Source organism: Molothrus aeneus, chromosome 10 (genome assembly GCF_037042795.1).
Source record: "Molothrus aeneus isolate 106 chromosome 10, BPBGC_Maene_1.0, whole genome shotgun sequence".
Lineage (NCBI taxonomy): Eukaryota > Metazoa > Chordata > Aves > Passeriformes > Icteridae > Molothrus > Molothrus aeneus.
Window position 1 is genome coordinate 17,717,688 of NC_089655.1, and position 20,427 is coordinate 17,738,114.

At 45.0% G+C, this 20,427-nt stretch overlaps 1 protein-coding gene across 1 annotated transcript; it reads left to right on the forward strand.

Annotated features, from left to right (window-relative positions):
* The first annotated feature begins 33 nt into the window (after positions 1-33).
* Positions 34-19,021, forward strand: LAMP3 (lysosomal associated membrane protein 3). The gene is made up of 6 exons (XM_066556539.1): positions 34-1,922; positions 6,028-6,770; positions 7,865-7,987; positions 10,729-10,786; positions 11,321-11,488; positions 14,806-19,021. Exons 1-6 carry the CDS (start codon positions 1,877-1,879, stop codon positions 14,943-14,945), a joined length of 1,278 nt encoding a protein of 425 aa, XP_066412636.1. The 5' UTR covers positions 34-1,876; the 3' UTR covers positions 14,946-19,021.
* Positions 19,022-20,427: the final 1,406 nt, after the last annotated feature.

The window sequence follows — 20,427 nt, forward strand, 5'->3', positions numbered from 1 at the left end:
TTTTTTCTATTTGAAATACATGAATACTCTGATAATGGGCCTTTATCAGTAAAGGCCCATTATCAGAGCTGAAAAAATTGACATATTTGTCCAATATAAGAGTAATTTGTCCAACACATGTATCAAAAGGCAGAGCAGGGTTTTTTCCATTACCCATCTCCCTTAGTTGTGTTCTGAATCACTGGGAACCTGTGAAAAGGTTCACACAGACAGAGAGTCATAGATGACTTTATAATAGTTACTCCTGAGATATCTGCATGCCTTTGCCTACCAGTGTTCATTAGGGAGTGCTAATTGATCCAAATACAAACTGTGGATCATGTAGAAAGGCAAGCAGGTGAAAATAAGAATGTGGAAACACAGTGCAAATAGAGCAAGATAAACTGGACCTGATTTCATGCAGCATCCAGATTTCTGGGGGCAAACTTCACCTCACCTGACTCTTCAAGTCCTTGGTGTCACCATGTTCCTGCAGCTGATATTGGCATGAGGAAAAGAAGAATGAGGAGCAGCCAGATGCCAGCGTGGGGGCTGCTTTGTTCCCTGCCCAAGCAGGGCCCTGGCAGATGCCCAGGGCAGGGGATGCCAGGGCAGGAGGGAGTGAGGCTCCCCTGCTGCACATCCTGGCCCTGCAGCCAGCACTACCTGCACGGCTCCTGCCCCGGCCCGCGGAGCTGGGCAGGAGCCCTCGGTGTGGCACTCATGCACACCTGCTCACACCCGCACACACCCTCACACACCTGCTCACACCCGCACACACCCTCACACACCTGCTCACACTTGCACACACCCTCACACACCTGCTCACACCCTCACACACCTGCTCACACTTGCACACACCCTCACACACCTGCTCACACTCTCGCACACCCTCACACACCTGCTCACACTCTCGCACACCCATGCACACTCGCTCACACTCTTGCACATGCGCTCACACTCTTGCATGCCCACTCACACTTGCTCACACTCTTGCACACCTGCTCAAACTCTTGCACACCCGCTCACACTCTCGCACACCCACTCACACACACCCATGCACACCTGCTCACAGTCATGCACACCCATGCACACTCGCTCGCACTCTTTCACACCCGCTCACGCCTATGCACACTTGCTCACACTCATGCACACTCACTCACACTCTTGCACACTCACTCACACTCTTGCACACCCGCGCACACTCACTCACACTCATGCACACCCGCTCACACTCTCGCACATTCGCTCACACTCATGCACACCTGCTCACACCCGCTCACACCCATGCACACCCGCTCACACTCTCGCACACTCGCTCACACTCACACCCGTGCACACACTTGCACACCCACCTTGGCTGGAGCAGCACGGGGCCAGGCAGCACAGGATGGTGCCCATGGGACAAGAGCCCGTCTGGAGCTTTGCTCAGCCCTGTATTACTTTTAGCAGGTGCTTTGTGCAGATGGTCACACCCCTCTCCCTTCTGTGCCTTAACATAAAAGATGGAGTTTGCCCTTAAATAAAGTCTTTTTCTAAAGAACACAGGGGAGGCACTGATTTACAGCTGTAACCCTCTGCTGGGGCACTCTGCACCAGGTTCTCACACAGGGAGGAAGATGCACGAAGCTTTCCCTGGCCTCGCAGAGCCCCAGCTCTCCTCCCAGTCAGCCCAGCAGTCATTTCTCTTTTCACTTTCTTTCCTAACCATCATTTATTTCCTTCTGCGCGAGTTTACAGGCGAGAGGCATCGGTCTCCCCCTCTCTCTCCACCTCCTTCCCAGCCATGTGACTGAGCACTCCCTGCAGCCAGTGAAACTTTTCAGTCCGCAGCAGAGCTGGGTTTGCTCTGCACCGGCTCCTGGGAGAAGCAGCGCCTCTCACAGCCGTGCTGGCCATGGGGAGGAGCGCACGGCAGCTCATCTCACTGACCCTCGCCTGTGGTGAGTAACGGCATCATTTCTACCTGGAAAAAGGGACATTATGTCAGTCTGGTTTCCTTGCAGTCAGGACAGCACCCAACAGACTCAAAACTTTGGACAGTTTTGTTGCTAACACTAAGGGTGCTTTCAGTAAAGTCCCACTGCTAAGAAATAACCATACCTGCTGTTCATTGCAGCTGCTATACCCTCAGTTTGACAGACTTAGTGTATCAACCTGTTTCGTTTTTAAGATACACTTAGTTTTTGATGTTTTCCTCTGTATTTTCCCTTGAACTCTTGTGGTGGCATAAACTCTGTGTGAAGGAGTCAGTTCCAAGCCTTGTCAGAAGCAGACTTTTTTGGCTTTGCTTTTCATAATTAAAAATAATTTCCAGACCTGCTGATCTAACTGAAAATCTTGAGTGAGATAAACAGGAAAGAAAAAACTAAGGAAGCATTGCTCGAGTCATTAATTTATCTGCATTGCAAGATGCAGAGCAGGATTAGGAAAGCAGGAGTGAGGTAGGAGCTTGGAGAAGACAGGCTGGGGCTTCTCTCAATGACAAACCCCATCAGAGTCACCATCTGATCCTTAATGCTGCTCTGTGAAAATCTGGGGAGCCATACACATGAAGGACATTTCCCAGTCACTGCTCAACACCTGCAGGAGCACCAAATTTGCCTGGTGAAGAGGACAAAATGTGATTTAATCTGTGGAAGGGCCAAGGGTTTGAGCTTGCTGTTGGGTGTGTTTTGCCATCGGCACACGGGGATGACAGAAAGAACAGCCCTGTCCCCCTCCCAGTCCATGAGCAGGGAAAATGCCCAGGGACTTGACCACGAGCAGCACCTGCTGTATCTCTCTGCTTTCCCATGCCTGCTTCATAGCCAAAGTCTGCTGAAATAGCCCCGAAACATACAGATGAAAGGGAGAGCAAGATCAGACTGAGTAGCAACACTAATAATTCAGTGGTCAGCAATCACTTTTGACCAGAAAGAACTTGTTTCCTCTGTTCTTTACCCGATTTTGATCTTTCCTTTAATAATTTGTTGTGATGTTTTATTAATGTCACAAAGTCAAGTCCTTCTATGCAGACAGGGAATGAAACATAATTAGTGGAGAACAACACTGTGGGACAGCTGAGCAGATGAGTGTGGTTAGATGAAAAGGGGATGAGTTTCTATCACACACCCCAGCACAGGCTGAGAAATAGCACAGCCAGGCCATGGCACTGAGCACTCAGCTTCCCACCATAACACCTGGGAGCACAGCAGTGATGTTCTTGTGACCAAAACTTGTCACCAAAGCACGAAAAAGGGATCTCCAGGCCCAGACTGGGAACAGTGAATTTCTGAGAACTGTGCTGGTCCGTTTCTGGGAGTTTTTTCTGGAGCATTGTAAGGAGGCTGTCAGGGCTCCCACACAGCCCTCAGCATCTGTTACACACAATTTTGGTGCTGAAGTGAGACAAGGGGACTGCAGCTGCTTGCTCTGGGAAGATTCACCCCAGGGCACTTGCATCCCTCAAACAAAATGTTGCTTGGATGAAGTTTTGAGTTGGCATTATAGGAGGGGGAAAAAAAGGAAACTACTGGGGGTGCAGAGCTGCCACTCCTCATGTTTCTGTGGCCTGTTCTGTTCTGCTGGCAGAGCCACAAAAGGCTGTGCTGGGGGAGTTGTGCTCTCAGCTGCTTTCTGAGCTGTGCCAGGCTCCCAGAGAGGAACCTGGCCATGCCAAGGAGCCATGGAATCCTTCCCAGCCTCAGCTGGAGGGTAAGCCAGGGACTCCATGGGCCCATCTGCCCCTTCACCCAGCAGGGCCACCAAACCACCTCCAGCAGCCACCCAAACACAGCCAGTGCCAATGGGGGCAGCTGGAGAGTGATCCCTGCCCGTCCCTGGGGGCTGCTGTGGCCAAATGCCTTTTGGGAAGACCAAGCCAAAGGATTTAGCAGTGTGGCCATCATGCACTGGCAGAAACCCCAAAATTCTTGGAGGAACAGTCTGGTAGTCACCCAGTGAGCAAGAACCATGGGCCATTCCAAAGACATTGCGGGCTGCACCCCTCAGGTCACCCTGTCTTGCTGAATAATGAAAAGTAATTGGGTTGAAATGACCTTTTGAGGAGTTTTTTTTTTAAAGCTATGGGCGGCATTCTAATGTCACTTCAATATTTCTTTCTACATCTGTGTAACCTGGTCAGTAATCAAAACCAATCTGTGAGCTGAAAACTAAGACCTACAGACAATTTAGGACTCGTGTAAATTTAAATATGGATTGTTTCACAGTCTTAGAGGGGAAGAAAGAGTGAAAATTGCAACTTCTTCTTTCTTGTTTTTATCATGCTGATACACTTGGATGCAGCTACCCATAAGTGGTGCATGGCAACTGCTCTGGCTTTCCCCTGGCCCCACAGAAGGAGATCAGCCATCTGATATACAGCTCTGCATCAGCTGTGGCAAAGCATAGGGGAAAGAGAGAAAATGAACTAAAATATCATATGAATTATGCATTTTTAGGTTCATTTTGAGAAAAATCAGAATATTTTTGAGGTTTTTCAACTGTCTCAAGTTGCATTTTGATGGTAACACCTAAAGTGGCAGTCAGGTGTGTTCTGTACAGCTCAGAGTGAAACCCAGGCAATTTTAGGAGTATGGAGTATTTACACCTGCATTTCTGCTCTTCTCCAGCATTGCCATTTTTAAGGGAAAATTGTGGTAAGGGTTAAGATCTGTGCCTCTGCTCTTGTTTCTTTGATTTTTATCTTGAATTTGATTCAAAACCCAGTAAGTTCTATTATTCTTACTTAGATTATATGTATCTGAAAATGGTTAGATTTTGTGAATTCAGTTATTATTGAAGACCTCTGTTCATGATGAGTGACAGTAAATAAGTGAAAAAATGGAAGAACTTGTGAGATTTCAGCCATTTTCATTCCAAATGTGCCTCTGGCATTAATGTATCCTGATACTCTAATCTCAGCAGCCTGCCTGCCATCAACTTTGACACCAATTCATGAGAAATTTTTTTGAAAGAACCAGTGTACAGTGAACTCAGACATGTTGAGGCATTCTCTGTGGAGCTGTACTGCTGGGAATATGAGCTATCTTGGACTTTTGGGTCCCTTCTGTCTCCAAATGGGAGAATTTATCTCTGTCCTCCCACTAATTTAGGCAGTAAAGCATTTAACTACCTGTACCTTCATGTACATCAAAGAATTCACAAACATCAGTGATTTATTTCTTTAACTCAGCCTTGTCTTTCCAGAGTCTTGTTGCACACTCACAAAGACTCAAGCAGAAGAGTTGTGACATTCAAATATTCTACAGTGTACTTTCCCGCTTTTTGTTCACTTCTGTATTTACATTTAGGAGCCAGTTTTTTGGTTTTTTTTACTTCTGCAAGAGACACATTTCTGTAAATGTTATTAGGTGGAAGCATAATTTTGGTGCTCTAACTATTTCCTAATGTGGTCCAAATGCTCCTGGATGCTGCACCCTATTTTTTTTTTCATTTCTGAAAGCTCATCACTTAGAGGGGTGGTTTTTCTTTGGGTTCTTCCAGGAGGAAGAACTCCAGGGTTCAAGCTGACATTGCTACAACAAAATAAATACCTGGAATTTCCCTGTTCCCAGACTGGTTTCCCAGACTTGTGAATCACTGTAAGACCACGACACTGCCTCACTTCCTTCACACACACAGACACATCCCCACTCCCTACACTTTGTTGGTAAGAAACCAACCCCTCTGGCCTCTACACCCACTTCATCTTCCTTAGACCTCAATAATTTGCTTCCAGCAAATCCTGCTGAACTACCTCCTGCAGGGAATTCTTGTGCTGCCTGGGGATTGTGCAAGGTCTGCTTCCTCAGTGTGTGGAGAGCTGGGAGCCAGTTTGCTCCCCTAGAATGGGAATACTCAGAGGTGTGAAGCTTGGGGGATTGGTGTCTAGCTGTGGATAGTCCCACAGGGTGTCTGCCTTCACTCTCCTATCATGACTGGAGCCAAATGAAAGTGAAATTGTATCACACATTTGACAACAAAGCCAGCGCAGGTATGTTGTGGTTATCAACATAAAAGTGAAGTCCAAAGGTTTCTAGACTACTGACTTTAGTTTCTTTGCAGCATTTTCCTCCTGCTTTGCTGAAGTGGCCCTGGGGGTTGAACTGTCTCCAGAAACCACATCCTTCCACCAAATGGCTATTTCTGCTCAGCCACTTTCCCTTTATCATTCCTCGCCCCATCAAAGCACCACAGTTCATTTTGCCAGCACAGACCCTCTTCAAACAACACCCATGAGCCACAGAACGACCGAGCAGACAAGGGAGCAGCTGCAGGCAGCATCAGCTGCAGGCCAGCCCACGGCAGGAGCAGCAGCACCATCCCCAGCCCCTGCAGACAGCCCCAGCACGGCCGGCCAGGCTGCGGCCCCCGCCATGCCCTCACTTACAGCTGCAGCCAAGAACACAACCTCTGCCCCTGTGTCCTCCAGCAGGCATGGCACGGGACCACTTGTGACCACAGGAACTGCAGCAGTGGCCACCAACACCTCCCTGAAGCAGGAGACAGCGAGCACCCAGGGGACAGCTGCCACCATGGCCACCAGCACGCCGAGGGCCGGGCCCAGCACGCGGTCACGGAGACAAACAACAGCCACGGGTGATCCAACAGCCACGGCCGTGGCCAACACAACAGGCACCCATGCAGGGACACAGACAGCCCCCACGTCCCCTGCCAGCACAGTGAGACCCTCTCCCACCCCAGAGCCCTCTGCCATCCCCACAGGCACCTACGCTGTTTCTGATGGGAACGGGACCTGCGTCAAAGCCGTCATGGGCCTGCAGCTGATGGCCCGAAATACACAGCAGGTGAGGTGGTGCTGAGCTTTTAGTGACTTCATTAACTAGCAGGAGCTTTTTCTTCCCCTTTCCAAGCCATTTTCAGAATTAGCTTCTATGATCAAGATAAGGGGTTTGCTGCCAGTCTAAGGCCCCTCATGCCACAGCATCCCCGCTGCTGTACCCTCTCTGGCCTGTGTGATGATGATGCCAAGGGGATGTAAAGGTGCTCTCAGTGATATTTGTGTGGCAGCAATGCTGGGGCAGGGGATCAGCCTGCAAGGTTATTTGTGCTTCCCACAATGGAAGGTTAGTTAAAATCTGAACTGACTTCAGGTAAGAGCTTGACATTGTGATTTGCAATGAAAGCAAGAAATTGCCAGTTCACAGCCTTGGATTAAGAGATGGGCTGTCCAGATGCTGATGTATGGACATTTTAGGACATTGGGAACTGCCAGGTCCTGAAGAGCTGCTCCTCTCTCCCAGAGGTGATCCACTGAGAATGATTCAGCAACAGATGCCATACAACCTGAAATGGCAATTGTGTCCCTAAGGCTTAAGGTTTTTTTGCCTCAATTAATACACCATATAGAGCTACAACCTCAGGCTCTGGAGTTCTTATGCCATCCCTGTTACACATACAAATACTCATGTTTGATGTCTGAATATTGCTAACATAGGAAGAGTGACTAATGTTGGTAAAGATAATTTTCATCCCTTGTCCTGGCAGAAGCCAGGAAGGGAGCAGGATTCCCAACCTCACCATAGTGAGATGTTGATAATCATATAAGGTACTCCCTCTCTGTAAATTACCACTCATACTCACCTGACTCTGCCTGAATCATCAGTTCACTGAATGAACAGAAACCAAGTATTTTCTGCCAGCTTCATGCACTGGAACAGTTCAGTGATGTGTCAGACAACCACCAGTGCTGGTTCATAAGTGGTGAACAACCCTGGCAGGCAGCAGTTCGGCTGCCACCACCACTAGCCTGTTCATTCAGCCACACAGAGCCTGTCTGGGGGCATAAAAAGGGCAAATCTCTGCATGTTTTAAAGTTATTAAATCTCTGCATGTTTGCTTTCATTCATCAGCAGCCCTGCAATGTCTCTTTTCTTCACAGGAGCAGATGGAATATGTGACTGTCAACCCCAATATGACAAAGATATCTGGAAGCTGTGGGATGGTGCAGTCTGAGCTGAAATTAACTTTTAGTGGAGGATTTGTAAACATCACCTTTGTAAAGGTAATTGTTGCATTTAGAGGGAAGGAGTGTTTAGGACTGGAAAGCAAGAACAAAGCAAAGCTGCCTTTGATCCAGCTTGAGCTGTGGGAAAAGGCATTTTATCCATCTCTGTGCTTGTTTTCCATCTGTATATAAGGCATGGTTACTCCTGTTCTACCCAAAGGGCCAGAACCAGAGAACCATGCTTTAATTAATTCAGATTGGAAAATACCTCTGCAGGCTGCCTGTGCAATGTCGTGCTCACAGTACAACTGACTTCAGTGTTAGATCAGCTCTGTTTGAACTTTCCATGTGGAAGGGAAGGGTAAGCACAGTACTCTGCCATTCTCTGACAGAAAGTGCCAGAGAGTAATGTTAAAGCTGCTCATCAAGCAACACAAAGTCTAGGAATAGCCAAGCAAAATCCAAGTCTTTTTTTTTACATAGGTAAAAGTCTCGTGGTAGGGGAGGTCAGATCTGCTGTTTGCATTGGAGTGGTGCAGAGGGAAGGGGTTGGAACTGGAGTCCCTGTGCAGGAACAAGGTGTGCTGGGAGCTCTGACTCTCACTGTCAAGTTGCTCTCAGCCATTTGTGTCCCCTAAAAGCCAGCTGGGGTTGTCAAATTCAAAGGAGAGCCCGTGCAGTTTTAAGCGCCCCGGAGCTATGACACATCCACAGCTGAAGGAGTCTAATTTCATCTAATTTCTGAGTGGAGAATTCCAAACAAGTGAACTGCAACAACAAAATTGTAGATAAGTGGCCTTAAAATGCACCACACCAGGGAGACCCTATAAACACACAGAGAAACTTGGACAAGATGAGAGATCCTGCTTACACAGTGGGGAAACAGAGCTTTGTTTTTGACATTGTATCTATTAATTCCAAGTTCCCCACTGGGGCCACATCACATGCAGGTGTGGCTTTCACACAAGCTACCAAGAGTGCAGCAGCTTTTACAAGCACAGGAGATGATCCCTGAGAGCAGCCATCCTCTTGCTAAATCAGGGATTTGCACATTTTGGAAGGCAGCACTATTCACCTGAAAGCTGTAAGGGCTGAGTGATGATGCCAGCAGAGGTAGAACTAACACTGTGCATGAAGTCATTAATGGGCAGGGAGGAATGGGCAGGAACATGGCTGGATCCCATCAAACTCTGGCAAGTGTAATGAACATCAAGGCCATGTCCTGGAGCTCCACAGCAGCTGAGAGCTTCATCTGGCCATCACTGCTGATCTGTGTCCTTCAATTAATCAAGCTAAATGTCAGTCTTGCAGCCTGGTTCCAAGCTGCAAGTCTCAAATTAGAGACAATTAAGAAAAGTACAAATGGTTAATCAGTCATTTTCATAAAAAGCCCAAGAGGGAAATTATACCCCACATGTGTCATTAATTCTTGAACGGAGAAAATATTTCGATTAGTAGTCATCTTTATTTTAGCTTACGGCTAAAAGTTTTCTAAGAGCTACAGAGGAAAAGTAAGGTAAAAAATGAAGGAGCTCTTTCAAAACAAGGGATCAGTTCAGACTCTGAGTGTTTGCTTTAAATGTGTGCTTCCTGCAACAAGAGGAGCATTTTTGGTGTTACAAGAATCCTTAGGGAAAGGCTGGGGATTCAAGTACCCACGAAAGCCCCCAGGTTGCAGCAGTGCTAAGGAGAGTGATGTGAACCTTTAGGAGGTCCTTGACCTGCCTTGCCCTGAAAAAGGTGGTTTTTGGCACAGCATTAGACAATGCACCCTCCACTTAAAGATAAGCCTCAAGAGCATAGCAGGGCTCAGCTTGGACTGCTTTGAAATTCAAGTTAATAAGAAAACAGTGTGCTGCTGGCTTTTTGTGTTTGGTCCCCACAGCCTCTCCCAGTGCTTTGAAGCAGGAGTGCTCCAGCAGTGGCACTTGTGGCTGTCCCTGTGGGAGAGGAGCTGGCTCAGGCCCCAGGGCTGGGGTGGCAGAGGAGAGGGGCTGGTTCATTGCTCACCACTCCAGTGGCCTCCGTGAAAGGGCTTGAAAAAGGGAAGTTGTGTAACCAACCCACAAGATGTGAAGTAGGAGCAGGTGTTTTCCCCAAGCAAAGTTTTTAACCGTGGCCAAACAGAACTGCCATCCAAAAATGGTCATATTTATGTCTTTAAGTTGGAATGATGCTGAGAACCTCTCCTCTGGTGCATTTCTTTCTTCAATTTTCCCGCTCCATCCTACACGTGCACAGGAGACATTCAGGTAATTTATCCACCAGCTGCACTCATGAATCCCTGTGTGCCCACAGCAGGAATTAAACAGGGTAGCAGGGCTGCTGCATGAGGCATCACATTTTACTGCAACATTGCTACCAGGGAGAAGCTCCCAGGGCTGGCTCTTTCCCTGTGGCACCCCAGGGGAGAGCAGTGTCCAGGCTGCACCAGGGTTTCAGGGCACACGTGAGCAGGACACCTGGCTGGAAATTCTGTTCTGTGCTGTTGTGCCAGGTGCTTTCCATGTCAGCAATCTTCCTACTATTGGTTATCACAAGTATCTGAGGAGTGCCCAGCTTGAGCAGTTTGTGTAAAATGACACCTGTATGGCCCCGTTTCATTGAACTGGTGATGCAGCTGAGATTTGGAAAAGAAAAAAAAATCCAAGAGAGTTGGTTCTTGGGTCTCAAAGGTGGTGCTTTACAAAGTGTTCCTTTGGGAAATTCCTTATGACCATTTTGTGGAGGTAAGCTGTGTTTCTTTCCCCTGCAAGTATGAGCATGTATTATGAATAAAGATACATCTTCTTTTGCAGCAAGCTCCAAGTTACTCTGTCACTAAAATTGAGAGCAGAATACAGTTATCTTCTGAAGGTCAGTGATTTTAACCTGTCTTAATTTCATATCAAACTGTTCTGGGTGTGGGATAAGCTTTCAGATCTTTAAAACACTGGATGTTGCAAATACGTGTTTTATCAAGCTTTCAATGTGTCATTCACCTAAATCTTGTGGTATAAAAAAGGAAGAGAAGGGGCCTGGCTGCACTAACATCACTATTACTACATTTTCTTTTTGATCTCAAAAGCTTTCCCTGCCCCACTCTTTCAGAATAGAGATTACTTCAAACCTTGCCTGCTCCTGTGAGGTTCTAACCCCCTCCTGCCGACTCAATTTGTTAAAATGTGATTTGAAGAAGCATCTGAAATTTTAGCCAATTTTTCAGACCTAAGCTCAGCTGAGTTGTCCATTGATAGTTAAAGCACTCATTTAAACATGTAAGAAGAATAAGTGATAGTTTATGGAGAAAATGTCCGTGCTTTATTCACCTCTGGGACCATTTTACCTCAGGAAGGTGTTGGTTCCAATGGAGTCAGTGTGGATTCTCATCTGTCTCTCTCTGGCCTCCAGGTATGCTTTACTATGCAGCCCTAAATGAGAAGCTGTTCACAACAAAGCTGGGGAATTCCTTTAAGTGTGCCAGCAGGCAAACCTTCCCCTTGGAGAACAATTTCCAGATCCTCTTTGTTCATATGCAGCTGCAGGCCTTTGACATTGTGGGTGACCAGTTTGGAAAAGGTGAGTAGAAGGATACTTTTCCACCCTTCCCAGATCTACAGCACTCTGGTGGCCTGATGGATGTAATCTGCTAAATTATACCCATACACATCCCACTGCTGTTTTCTCAACCTTTTCTGAGTCATTTCCAACACAGTGCTAATACCTATGGAGGATGGAAAAATATCTTTCCCCCCTGCATTCAGTACCTTCTGTTTCACCTTCTCATTAAAAATGCTCAGTTCTACAGCCACAATTTTCTTCTTCATCCATTCTCTCCTGGAACACGCAGAGGTGTGTTCACCACCACTGCACCCAAACCCCAACGTGCAAAGTTCATTTCCAGGTCACTGTTCTCAATATAGCCAGATTTCAGATTTTAGCTATTCTAAAAGGCTCCTGATACTCACTCAACTGCAGCAGCAAAACTGCCAGCTAATAAGGGATATTTGTGAATGCAGGATGGTATTTTCAGAGCAGCTGTGTCTAGACATGATGAAATGTGCTCCTGAGGAGGAGCACAACTGGCCCTCTCCCAGCTTCAGAATTAAACATGATGCTCATCTCTTCAGTTTGTCTTTTCTTGGAGAAGTGCCACAAAGAGGCAATCAGGTATCGCAGTAAAAGACAAAGACCAGAGAGGGGGACTCAGTGGGACCTTGTGATCTCTTTCAAGTTGTCCATTTTCTCATTTCTGTGGCTTCCTCTCAGGGCATTTCCATACAAGGACTCAGGTGCACAGAGGGGCTGACCAGCTCTCCAGCCCTTCAGATGCAGGAATAAGACATTTTCTCTTCTGCCACTTGTCTTTCTGTGTGCTTACAAAATACTGCCCCTGTATTCTTTTTACTTTAGATCTGTCTTTTGACTGTTTGGCTCTGTTTGACCAATTCTTCTCCTGTTAGGTCACCATTTTGGTTACCTTTTCCATTCTAACAGGGATATAATGGGAAACAACATTTGGGGCTTTTTAAAGACATAGTCTTTCTCCACGCTGAGAATCCCATCTGTACTCTCATTCTGTGGAGAATTTTTTCATGCAATAACAATGAGCTGGAAGAATTCATGGGATCCCATCTGGTCCCTGCATTCCCATTCAAATGTGTACAAAGAATGATATTACTGATGGGACTAGGTATGGCCTCACCTCTAGGAGAGGCTCAGCTGAGAAAGATGCTCTCTGTTCCTCCTTCTCTCTCTCCAAGTCAGACCAATCTCTGCTAGTCAATGCCATGTAAAAATTTAAATTAGTTTTTCTTTTAATCAGAGAGCTGAGAAAGCAGCTCCCACCTCTGAAATAATTCCCCTGTGGCTATAAAACAGTCATGAAACGGTGGTGTATTGGCTGCATGTGCAGATTCTGAAAAAGAAAATCCCCAGTGAAGGAATGACTAAACACATCATCAGCCTCATCCCCTTGGGTGTCTCAGGACTGATAGTTTCACTTCTGTTGCTCCTGATTTGCTTATCTTTAAATGGGGAAGAAAAAGAAAACATTAATGGTCACTGGTTTCAAGTTCCTTACAATTTTGTACAGATTACAGCACTGTTATATCAATAGCTTGATCTGTTTGAGTCTAGAAATCTGTAAAAGAGCCTTCTGTACTTCATTGTATCAGAAACAGTTTCTAGAGTTCATAGAGTTCATTCCTTCATCCCCAATGTTTCATCAAAGCAAAATGGCCAATTCAAACATCTTTGGTTTTTGCAACACTTAGATGCAAATACTTTTCAGCTCATTTAACAGCCGGTTACATTAACCAGACAAAGCTTTTAAAAGGCAACGTCTAATGGAATGCTCATGCCGCTGGCTTTGTGGCATTGCATCACCATCTGGATTAGAGCAGAAGAGGGTCAGACTTTGGGAAGAGCCATGTGGAGGCTCTGGAGCTGTGACATGATGTCATGGACTCCACATGTTCCATGGGCTCATTGCCCACTGACAGTATAAAATTCCCCTGGGGGAAAAGCCCAAGCCAAGCTACAACCTGTGCCAGCACAGTCATGGAATAAGAGCTGAGGTTGTGATCTCAGAGTGCTGTCAATCCTGCCTCAGAACAGCCCCAGGGAGTGAGGGGGCACAGGGTGTTGGATATATCCTGGCTATAAACTGGATTTGCTGCTGAGCTGGGATCCACTGTGGGGTTTAGCTGTGGGGTTTAGCTGACCACACTGCCCTGCTGAGAGAACGGTTTGCTCTGCAGCTGCCACTCAGAGCAGCATGACAGAGGTCTGTCTTTCCTTGGAGCATGAGGAAGATCATTCCTGTAGAGCCGGTGGGAGATGTAGGTCTGATCCAATTCTGGGATAACGCATTAGTGGCCATTCCCAGACACTGCCTTCACTCCCAGGACTACACTTGTATTTTGAATTTGAGGCTGATCCTGCCATTGTTACTGGGTAAATTTTCCATTTCTCTCAGTGGCCCACATGGTGCAGTCTGTCCCTAGGAAAGCTGCCAATTTACTTCAGTCTAGAAGTTCACTTTAAAGTAATAAGTTTCTGTTTAATCAGGGGATGATTTGAGTATTCATTTGGGTAGGAACTGGCTGAGAAAGTCAGAATTTGCCCTCTCTGTAGCTAAGAGGTATGTTTGGAGTGATATCTTTGTATGGTCCTTCAGAAATATGATTTGTGTATGATATCATCATATGTACAACAAAATTGCAAAGGTACTGCTAAAGCAACTCCCTGGACTATGTCCAAGGCTTCTGCCTTCCTAATCTCTGAATGTTCTGAGTTAGCCACCATTATCTACAAATACTCTGAATTAAACAGAGAGAATAATTAGAATTTGATTTTTCTTAGAAAACACTGACTTAACAAGGATCCCTACTGCACTAGTGATGTGCTGGACTATGGGCTTCTGTCTCTGGCCTGATCCTCTTCACTGGGAAGAAGCAATCAGATGTCACACAGGAGCAGTTTTTGACCATGCAGGATGTCTTGCCCTTTATTTTCAGGCTGGCACTTTGTATTGTGATGCTCCCATCTGCTTTTGGGAAGAAAGCCCCTGCTGTGTGTGTGCTGAGTGGTGAAACAATTCCTGCAGATGTGAGGGAGAAGAGCCACTCTCCAGGGAAGCACAGAGCTACTGCAGAAGGGGCAAGGATGGTTTTCTTGAGATAAGTCTCACCACAGATAAAAAGTGTAGTAAATATAGTGTAGTAAGTATAGTATTTATACTATATAGTAAGTATATAGGAAAAAGAAAGAAAAAACAAAGCAAGGTTTTGAGAACTTCTGGCTTGTATTTGCCAACTTTACTGGAATACAGATGTACAGTTTAGGAGTATGGTGTTCTGCTGTAACATTCTCTGATTTCCTTTTCCTTTCAGAAGAAGAATGTTTTCTTGATAGAAACGGCAAAGTAGCTCCCATTGCAGTGTGCCTGAGTATCCTGGGATTGTTTGTCATTGTGTTTGCCACCTTCCTGATCTCCAGGAGGAAGCCACAGAGAGGATATGAACGCATCTGAGGTGCCCTTGTGCTTCCAAGTGTGTGCAGCAAGCAGAGAAGTCACAGGAGTTTTGCTTCTGCCTGAAAATCTCCCTGCCCTGAAGCCACATTTTTAAGTGAGATGACACGTGTGTTTACAGCTAATGAATGTTTCTGGAAGGAGTTCTTTTAAGGTGGGAAGGAGAGAACTCACACCTTCTGCTTTAGGCTATTCTTAGCATCTAATTTAGATGTAGTCCAAAATGAGGAGCCTAAATTCTCTCTGTTGTTAACAAAGGAGGTCATTCAGATCACCTAAGCCAGATTCCTAAAAATAGCTTAAAGCAAGCAGTATCACAATCCCCCAGAAAATCCATCAGGTTTGTTAATGATGGTTAGATTTATCAAAAGATGTAAGTCTGACCTTCAGGTGAATAAACCAGAAGGTTTAGAATAAACCAGCTACAGACAACCCTGCTGAGCGAGAGCTCACTGAAAGCTTTTTTCAGAACACAGTGAGTGCCAAAATCTCAGGGGAATTGTCAGTGTGACTCCACTCACAAGCCAGTTCTCCAGTCCTACACACAGTTACACTTCCTAAACTCCTGGGGTTCTCCCACTAAGCCCTTTGCAAAGACGGAGTGGTAATTGTGACTCTTACCCTGGAGCTGAATATATTCCTGGTCTTGTGAGAGCTCAGGAATCCCCATGTGCTGTTCAGACATGGATCTGTCACAGTGAGCACACTGAGCCCAGGAAATGTCCTCTGCTGGGGCAACAGGGTGGTCCCTTAATCCAGGAAGATGCCACTCACTGGAAATGCCTGGGATTAAGTGGCCACCACTGGAGCACCTGCATGAGGTCCATGAGAAATGGAAATCCACTGATGCTGTATGGTCAGGGTTTCAGTGGGAAATAAAAGCTTGCCCAGGCCTTGGACAAATCTGCCCAAAAGTGAGTATTCCCCAGTGTGCTCACAGCTGAGCAGCTGGATTTTCATATGGAAATAATCTGGAGTTGCTTTAAAGCACACTGATACACTCTGTAGTCTATTTCCTGCTGAACCAATGATGAAGGCATGAGAATAGTAATTGCTTTTGAGATTTAAGTCCAGCTCATGTTCTTTGTTGTAAGAAGGAAAAGTTCCTTGTCACAAAAGATTTACATGTGCAGAAATGTGCATATACACACACAGACACGTGTGCACATGCCACACAATCTGCTCACTGAAGCAAATGACATCAAGATGATAAGAAATTATGTATAAAAGCATTTGCAAAAGAGAAAATAATATTCAATAAGAGCACACTTCCTCCAAGGAGTTAGGCTAATGGCTTAAATTTTACTAATAAAAGTTTGGCCTGGAAAAGGACTGTGGAATGGCACTCATTAAACAAAAGAAAGATGAAGTCATAGGCAAAAATGCCTTGACAGTTTAATCTGTATCTAAACACAAAGGAAATGCTGGGAGTTAATTTAATTTCTATGAATAATGGCCCAAATCCTCTGCAGTTTTTAATGGTGATGAAACCTCACTGGATTTTCACTGGATAAAATTGATGGTTATGAATATCAGATATTCCCTTAAGTATTTTTAAAATAGTTTTGATATTTTACTAGTATTTCACCATTGCAGTTTACTTATTTAAATGAAGAAAGAAAAGAAATTCTTCCATTCTATGAATTAATTAGAGATGTTGGTCTGTGTGAAGCAGGAAACATGGCCATAATGCTCTATAATCAGTATAATATGTAGCTGGAAGTAATTATCATTCTCTAGAAATGTTCCCTTTGAGTCTGAATGAACCAATAAATAAGAAAGATAAAGACAATTTCGAAGCTCTTTTACGCTTGGAGAAACATCAGAACCAGCTGTGAGCACAGGAACAGCTGAATACATTTATAACGTAAAACAGCACAAGAAATAGGACACCAAACTTTCAAGCCTTGAATACAGACACCATGATTTGGACTGTATTCAGTTGAATACTCAAATTAAAATGTAAGTATTTCAATTATTCTTTTGCAAAAGGGCTCCAGCATTGTTCATAATGCTTAATGAGCTTTATTGAGCTCATTTTCCCTTCCTCCTTCCCCCCTTAGCAGACAAGCAGCCACTGGACTCAGACCTTGGGCCTAATAAGATCCCTCTAATTCTCAGGGTTACTTAATACTATGAATCTGTTGCTTAGAAAGCAGATTTTTATACTCAAAGCATTCACCTTTTTTAAAAAAATGAGATGTCTGTGAGGAAAGGTAAATGGATGAAGAGCTTCCATTTGAAAATGAGCCTGTGCCTGCAGTGGGGATGTCACTGTCCCAGTCTGCTACATGTGGCCATTTTAACAAAAGCTGTCTAAAAAGCTCAGCACATGGTCTGGCCCTAAGCTGTTCTGCACAGGGATCAGATATCTTTCCCTTGTCAAAGCTGAGTCCCATTTCACCTGTTCTTTGGATTGCTGGACTGTGTGATCTATGTTACTTCTACTGACATGGATATAGCATTTGCTTGTTCTGTTCTGAAAATTTGCTTTATGTTAATAGTCAGTCTTTAATAAAAGTCTGATGTCAGCATGAGGACAGAAAAGAGTTACTAATGACTGCTAATTCTGTGGTTAATATTGTGACACCTGCCATTTTTACTAGTGATGCACAAATAATATTTTCCCCCATAGTTTTTTTTTTTTCTTTCTTCAGTGAATCAATGTGTTGGTATTGAACAATGTTTGGATTCAGATTTATCTTATTTGTTCTTATGCTTTTTCTTGCTATTTTTTGAAGCTGCATTCTGCCATTTGTACATGAATGATACTCTGGGCTTGCTCTAAGTGGCACCGGTGAAGTGCACGTGGTGCAAACCAATGAAACGATTGGATGCTCCCAGGAAATGCTGCCAACATGCAGCAAAATTAATCCAATGGAGTTAGTGCTTTACAGCAGTAACTATCCATTGGAGAAAGCCTTACTGCATCAGGAGATCCCAGCCTTGAAGTGCTGCCTTTCTCTCAGCTGTGGCCCAGCCTGCATCCCATCACGTCCATCCCTGATCCCAAAACCCAACCAGCGTGCAGCAGGGATGTGTCAGCATAGCAGGGAGTGTTGCCTCTCCAGATTATTTAATGCTGAATTAGAATCAGACAGCCCAGCTGCTCCCTGAGCTGCTATGTGCAGCTCTAAAAGCTGATGCCCATGTTTATTTTCTGCCAGAATATAGGAATATATTTAGCTGGCACTTTTTTACCTAATGGAGTAGCTTTGAGGTGTCCCTCCTACTGGGAAGACTCTATAGGGGTAATTCCTCTTGGTTTGCCAGACTTGCTCTTTTAAACATCTTGTCTGGGAAGTATCTTGAGCAAAAAGTCCCTAAAAGAACACCATACAAGAGGAGGACATTTGGTAAACTGCTTACACACTAGGTGGGCCATAATGGCCCTGCTGTGGGGCAGCAGGGTAGTTTTGGCTGTGGGAGGAGACAAAGCTGCAGCTGGGTCCCAGAGTGACTCAGCAGCCCCAGCCCACTTCTTCCTCAGCTACAGGCTCAGACCAACCCAGCCCTGAACCAGAAGGTGCTGATCAGGGTGATGTGATGAACTGATGATGTGGTGCATTGAAGATACATCCACCAGGGAAGCAAAGCTTAACTTCTGTGCAAGTGTGTGCTGCTCAGGAGGCCATGGGGCCATCCCAGGACTGAGGTGAGCACATCCCCACATCCTGATGGCTCCCATGCTCTGCTGCAGCTCCCATGCCAGACCATCCCCTGCGGTCTCTGCACACTCAAGACAAAATGAGGGTCTTTGGTGTGCAGAGAATCTCAGAAACACAATGATGTCACACATAGATAAGTCACTGAGGAGTTTAAAAAGCAGGGTTTAATTTCTTTCAGCTCTTTCTGTTCTCTGATGGACAAGCACAAGTTAAGAAACAGCTGTTAATTCAGTTGAAAGAGGAAGGGAGATTAGATTGGCATCTTGAGTATGTGAACATGGCTTGTCTGATCACTGCTAGCTCGCTATAATGTATGGCTGCTAAAAATAACTTGCTATGAGAAGTAAGATATGCTCTTTATTTTTCTGTTATTGGTGTTTCTGTAATAAAGGCTGTATTTAATCATTAGGTGTGCAATGATTTTATCTCTGAAATGTCTGAGTCTCACATATTGTGCTCTTCATGAAGCAAAGGTTCTTAGACGGACTGCAGGAAAACAGAAGACATGGTAAAGATGGGGGTGAAAAAACAATTTGCTGCCAGCAGCTGATTGAGGAACTTGGCTGTGGGAGAAGTGCCAGTGAGGGCAGCACAGAGGCTGTAAATTCCCTCAGGGATAAAATACCAGGATTATGCTTCACTTCATTTCTGGTGCCAGTGCACATCCCTACACGATGGATAATTTAATGTCACAAGGTGAAAACTTTGCAAGCCCCTTTATTTGTCCTTCAGAAGAAAAGCAGGGCTGCCTGGGGAGCAGGGGCAGTTTGCTCTGCTCTTCGGTACTTGCTTGGCCTGGTACAGTGTTAAATTTGGTGCCAGGCTTGCACCTATTTAGATTCCTTCCTTCTTCATGTTTTATAAGCTGGGCTGGTAAATACACACTTGTGTGTGTGAATTAGGCCCTCAAAGGCTGCTGGTGTTTCAAAATTCTTTCTTGACAAGGTTTAGTGGCAGATGGAGGAAAAGTCAACTATTTTACTTAAAGGCAAAAGTCCCCATCTATGAGTCACACCCTGGACTGTCCCAGAGGCACAAAGGTTTGGAATTCATTGAAGAAACCTTTGCACCAGAATATTTAGAAGAAAAAAGGAGGTATATTTTTAAGCATCAATTTGAGCAAAATAACAAGCATGAGAAGAGAAGGATTTCTGTGGAGTTAACCCTTTGTGATTAAGGTGACAAGACTTGGACAAGACTTTTTTCCTCACGTCCAGGGCTGTGGCCATTGCATGCCAACAAGGCAGGGGGATGTGGGTCTGAAGTTTATCTGCCACAGCAACATAACACTGCTGGGCTTTCATCAGCATCTGGGCTTCCCCAGCTGGCCACAAAATGTCACAAAACATAGGTTTCTCTTTTTCTGTGAGTCTTATTGCCTATGGAATTGGTAGATCCCAAGTACTTTATGAAATTATAAACTAATTGACTCAAGATTCTTAGCTATTTCTTCACAATTTTAGATAGGAGCTTTTCCAACAAGCAGAAACAACATAAATGGCTTGGGAAAAAGGAAGGTCAGGATATCTGTGTTTATTAGAGACACTGATCTTGGTTTAGAACCTCAGTTTTACTGAGGCTTTCCTAGATCACAAAAATGTTTGAAGATAATGAATCATGAGTCCAGACAATGTTTAACCTCGTTTTACCAAGGAGTGGCTTTTTTGTCATCAGGTCAAGGAAAATGAATTCATATTTCACATTATATTTTTCACAACCTGCTCATGGGAAAAATTGTTATGAGAAAACGGCTCAAATTATTAATCAAAGCAGCTTTCAAAATATGCCCAGCTTCCACAATAAAATTAAAAAAA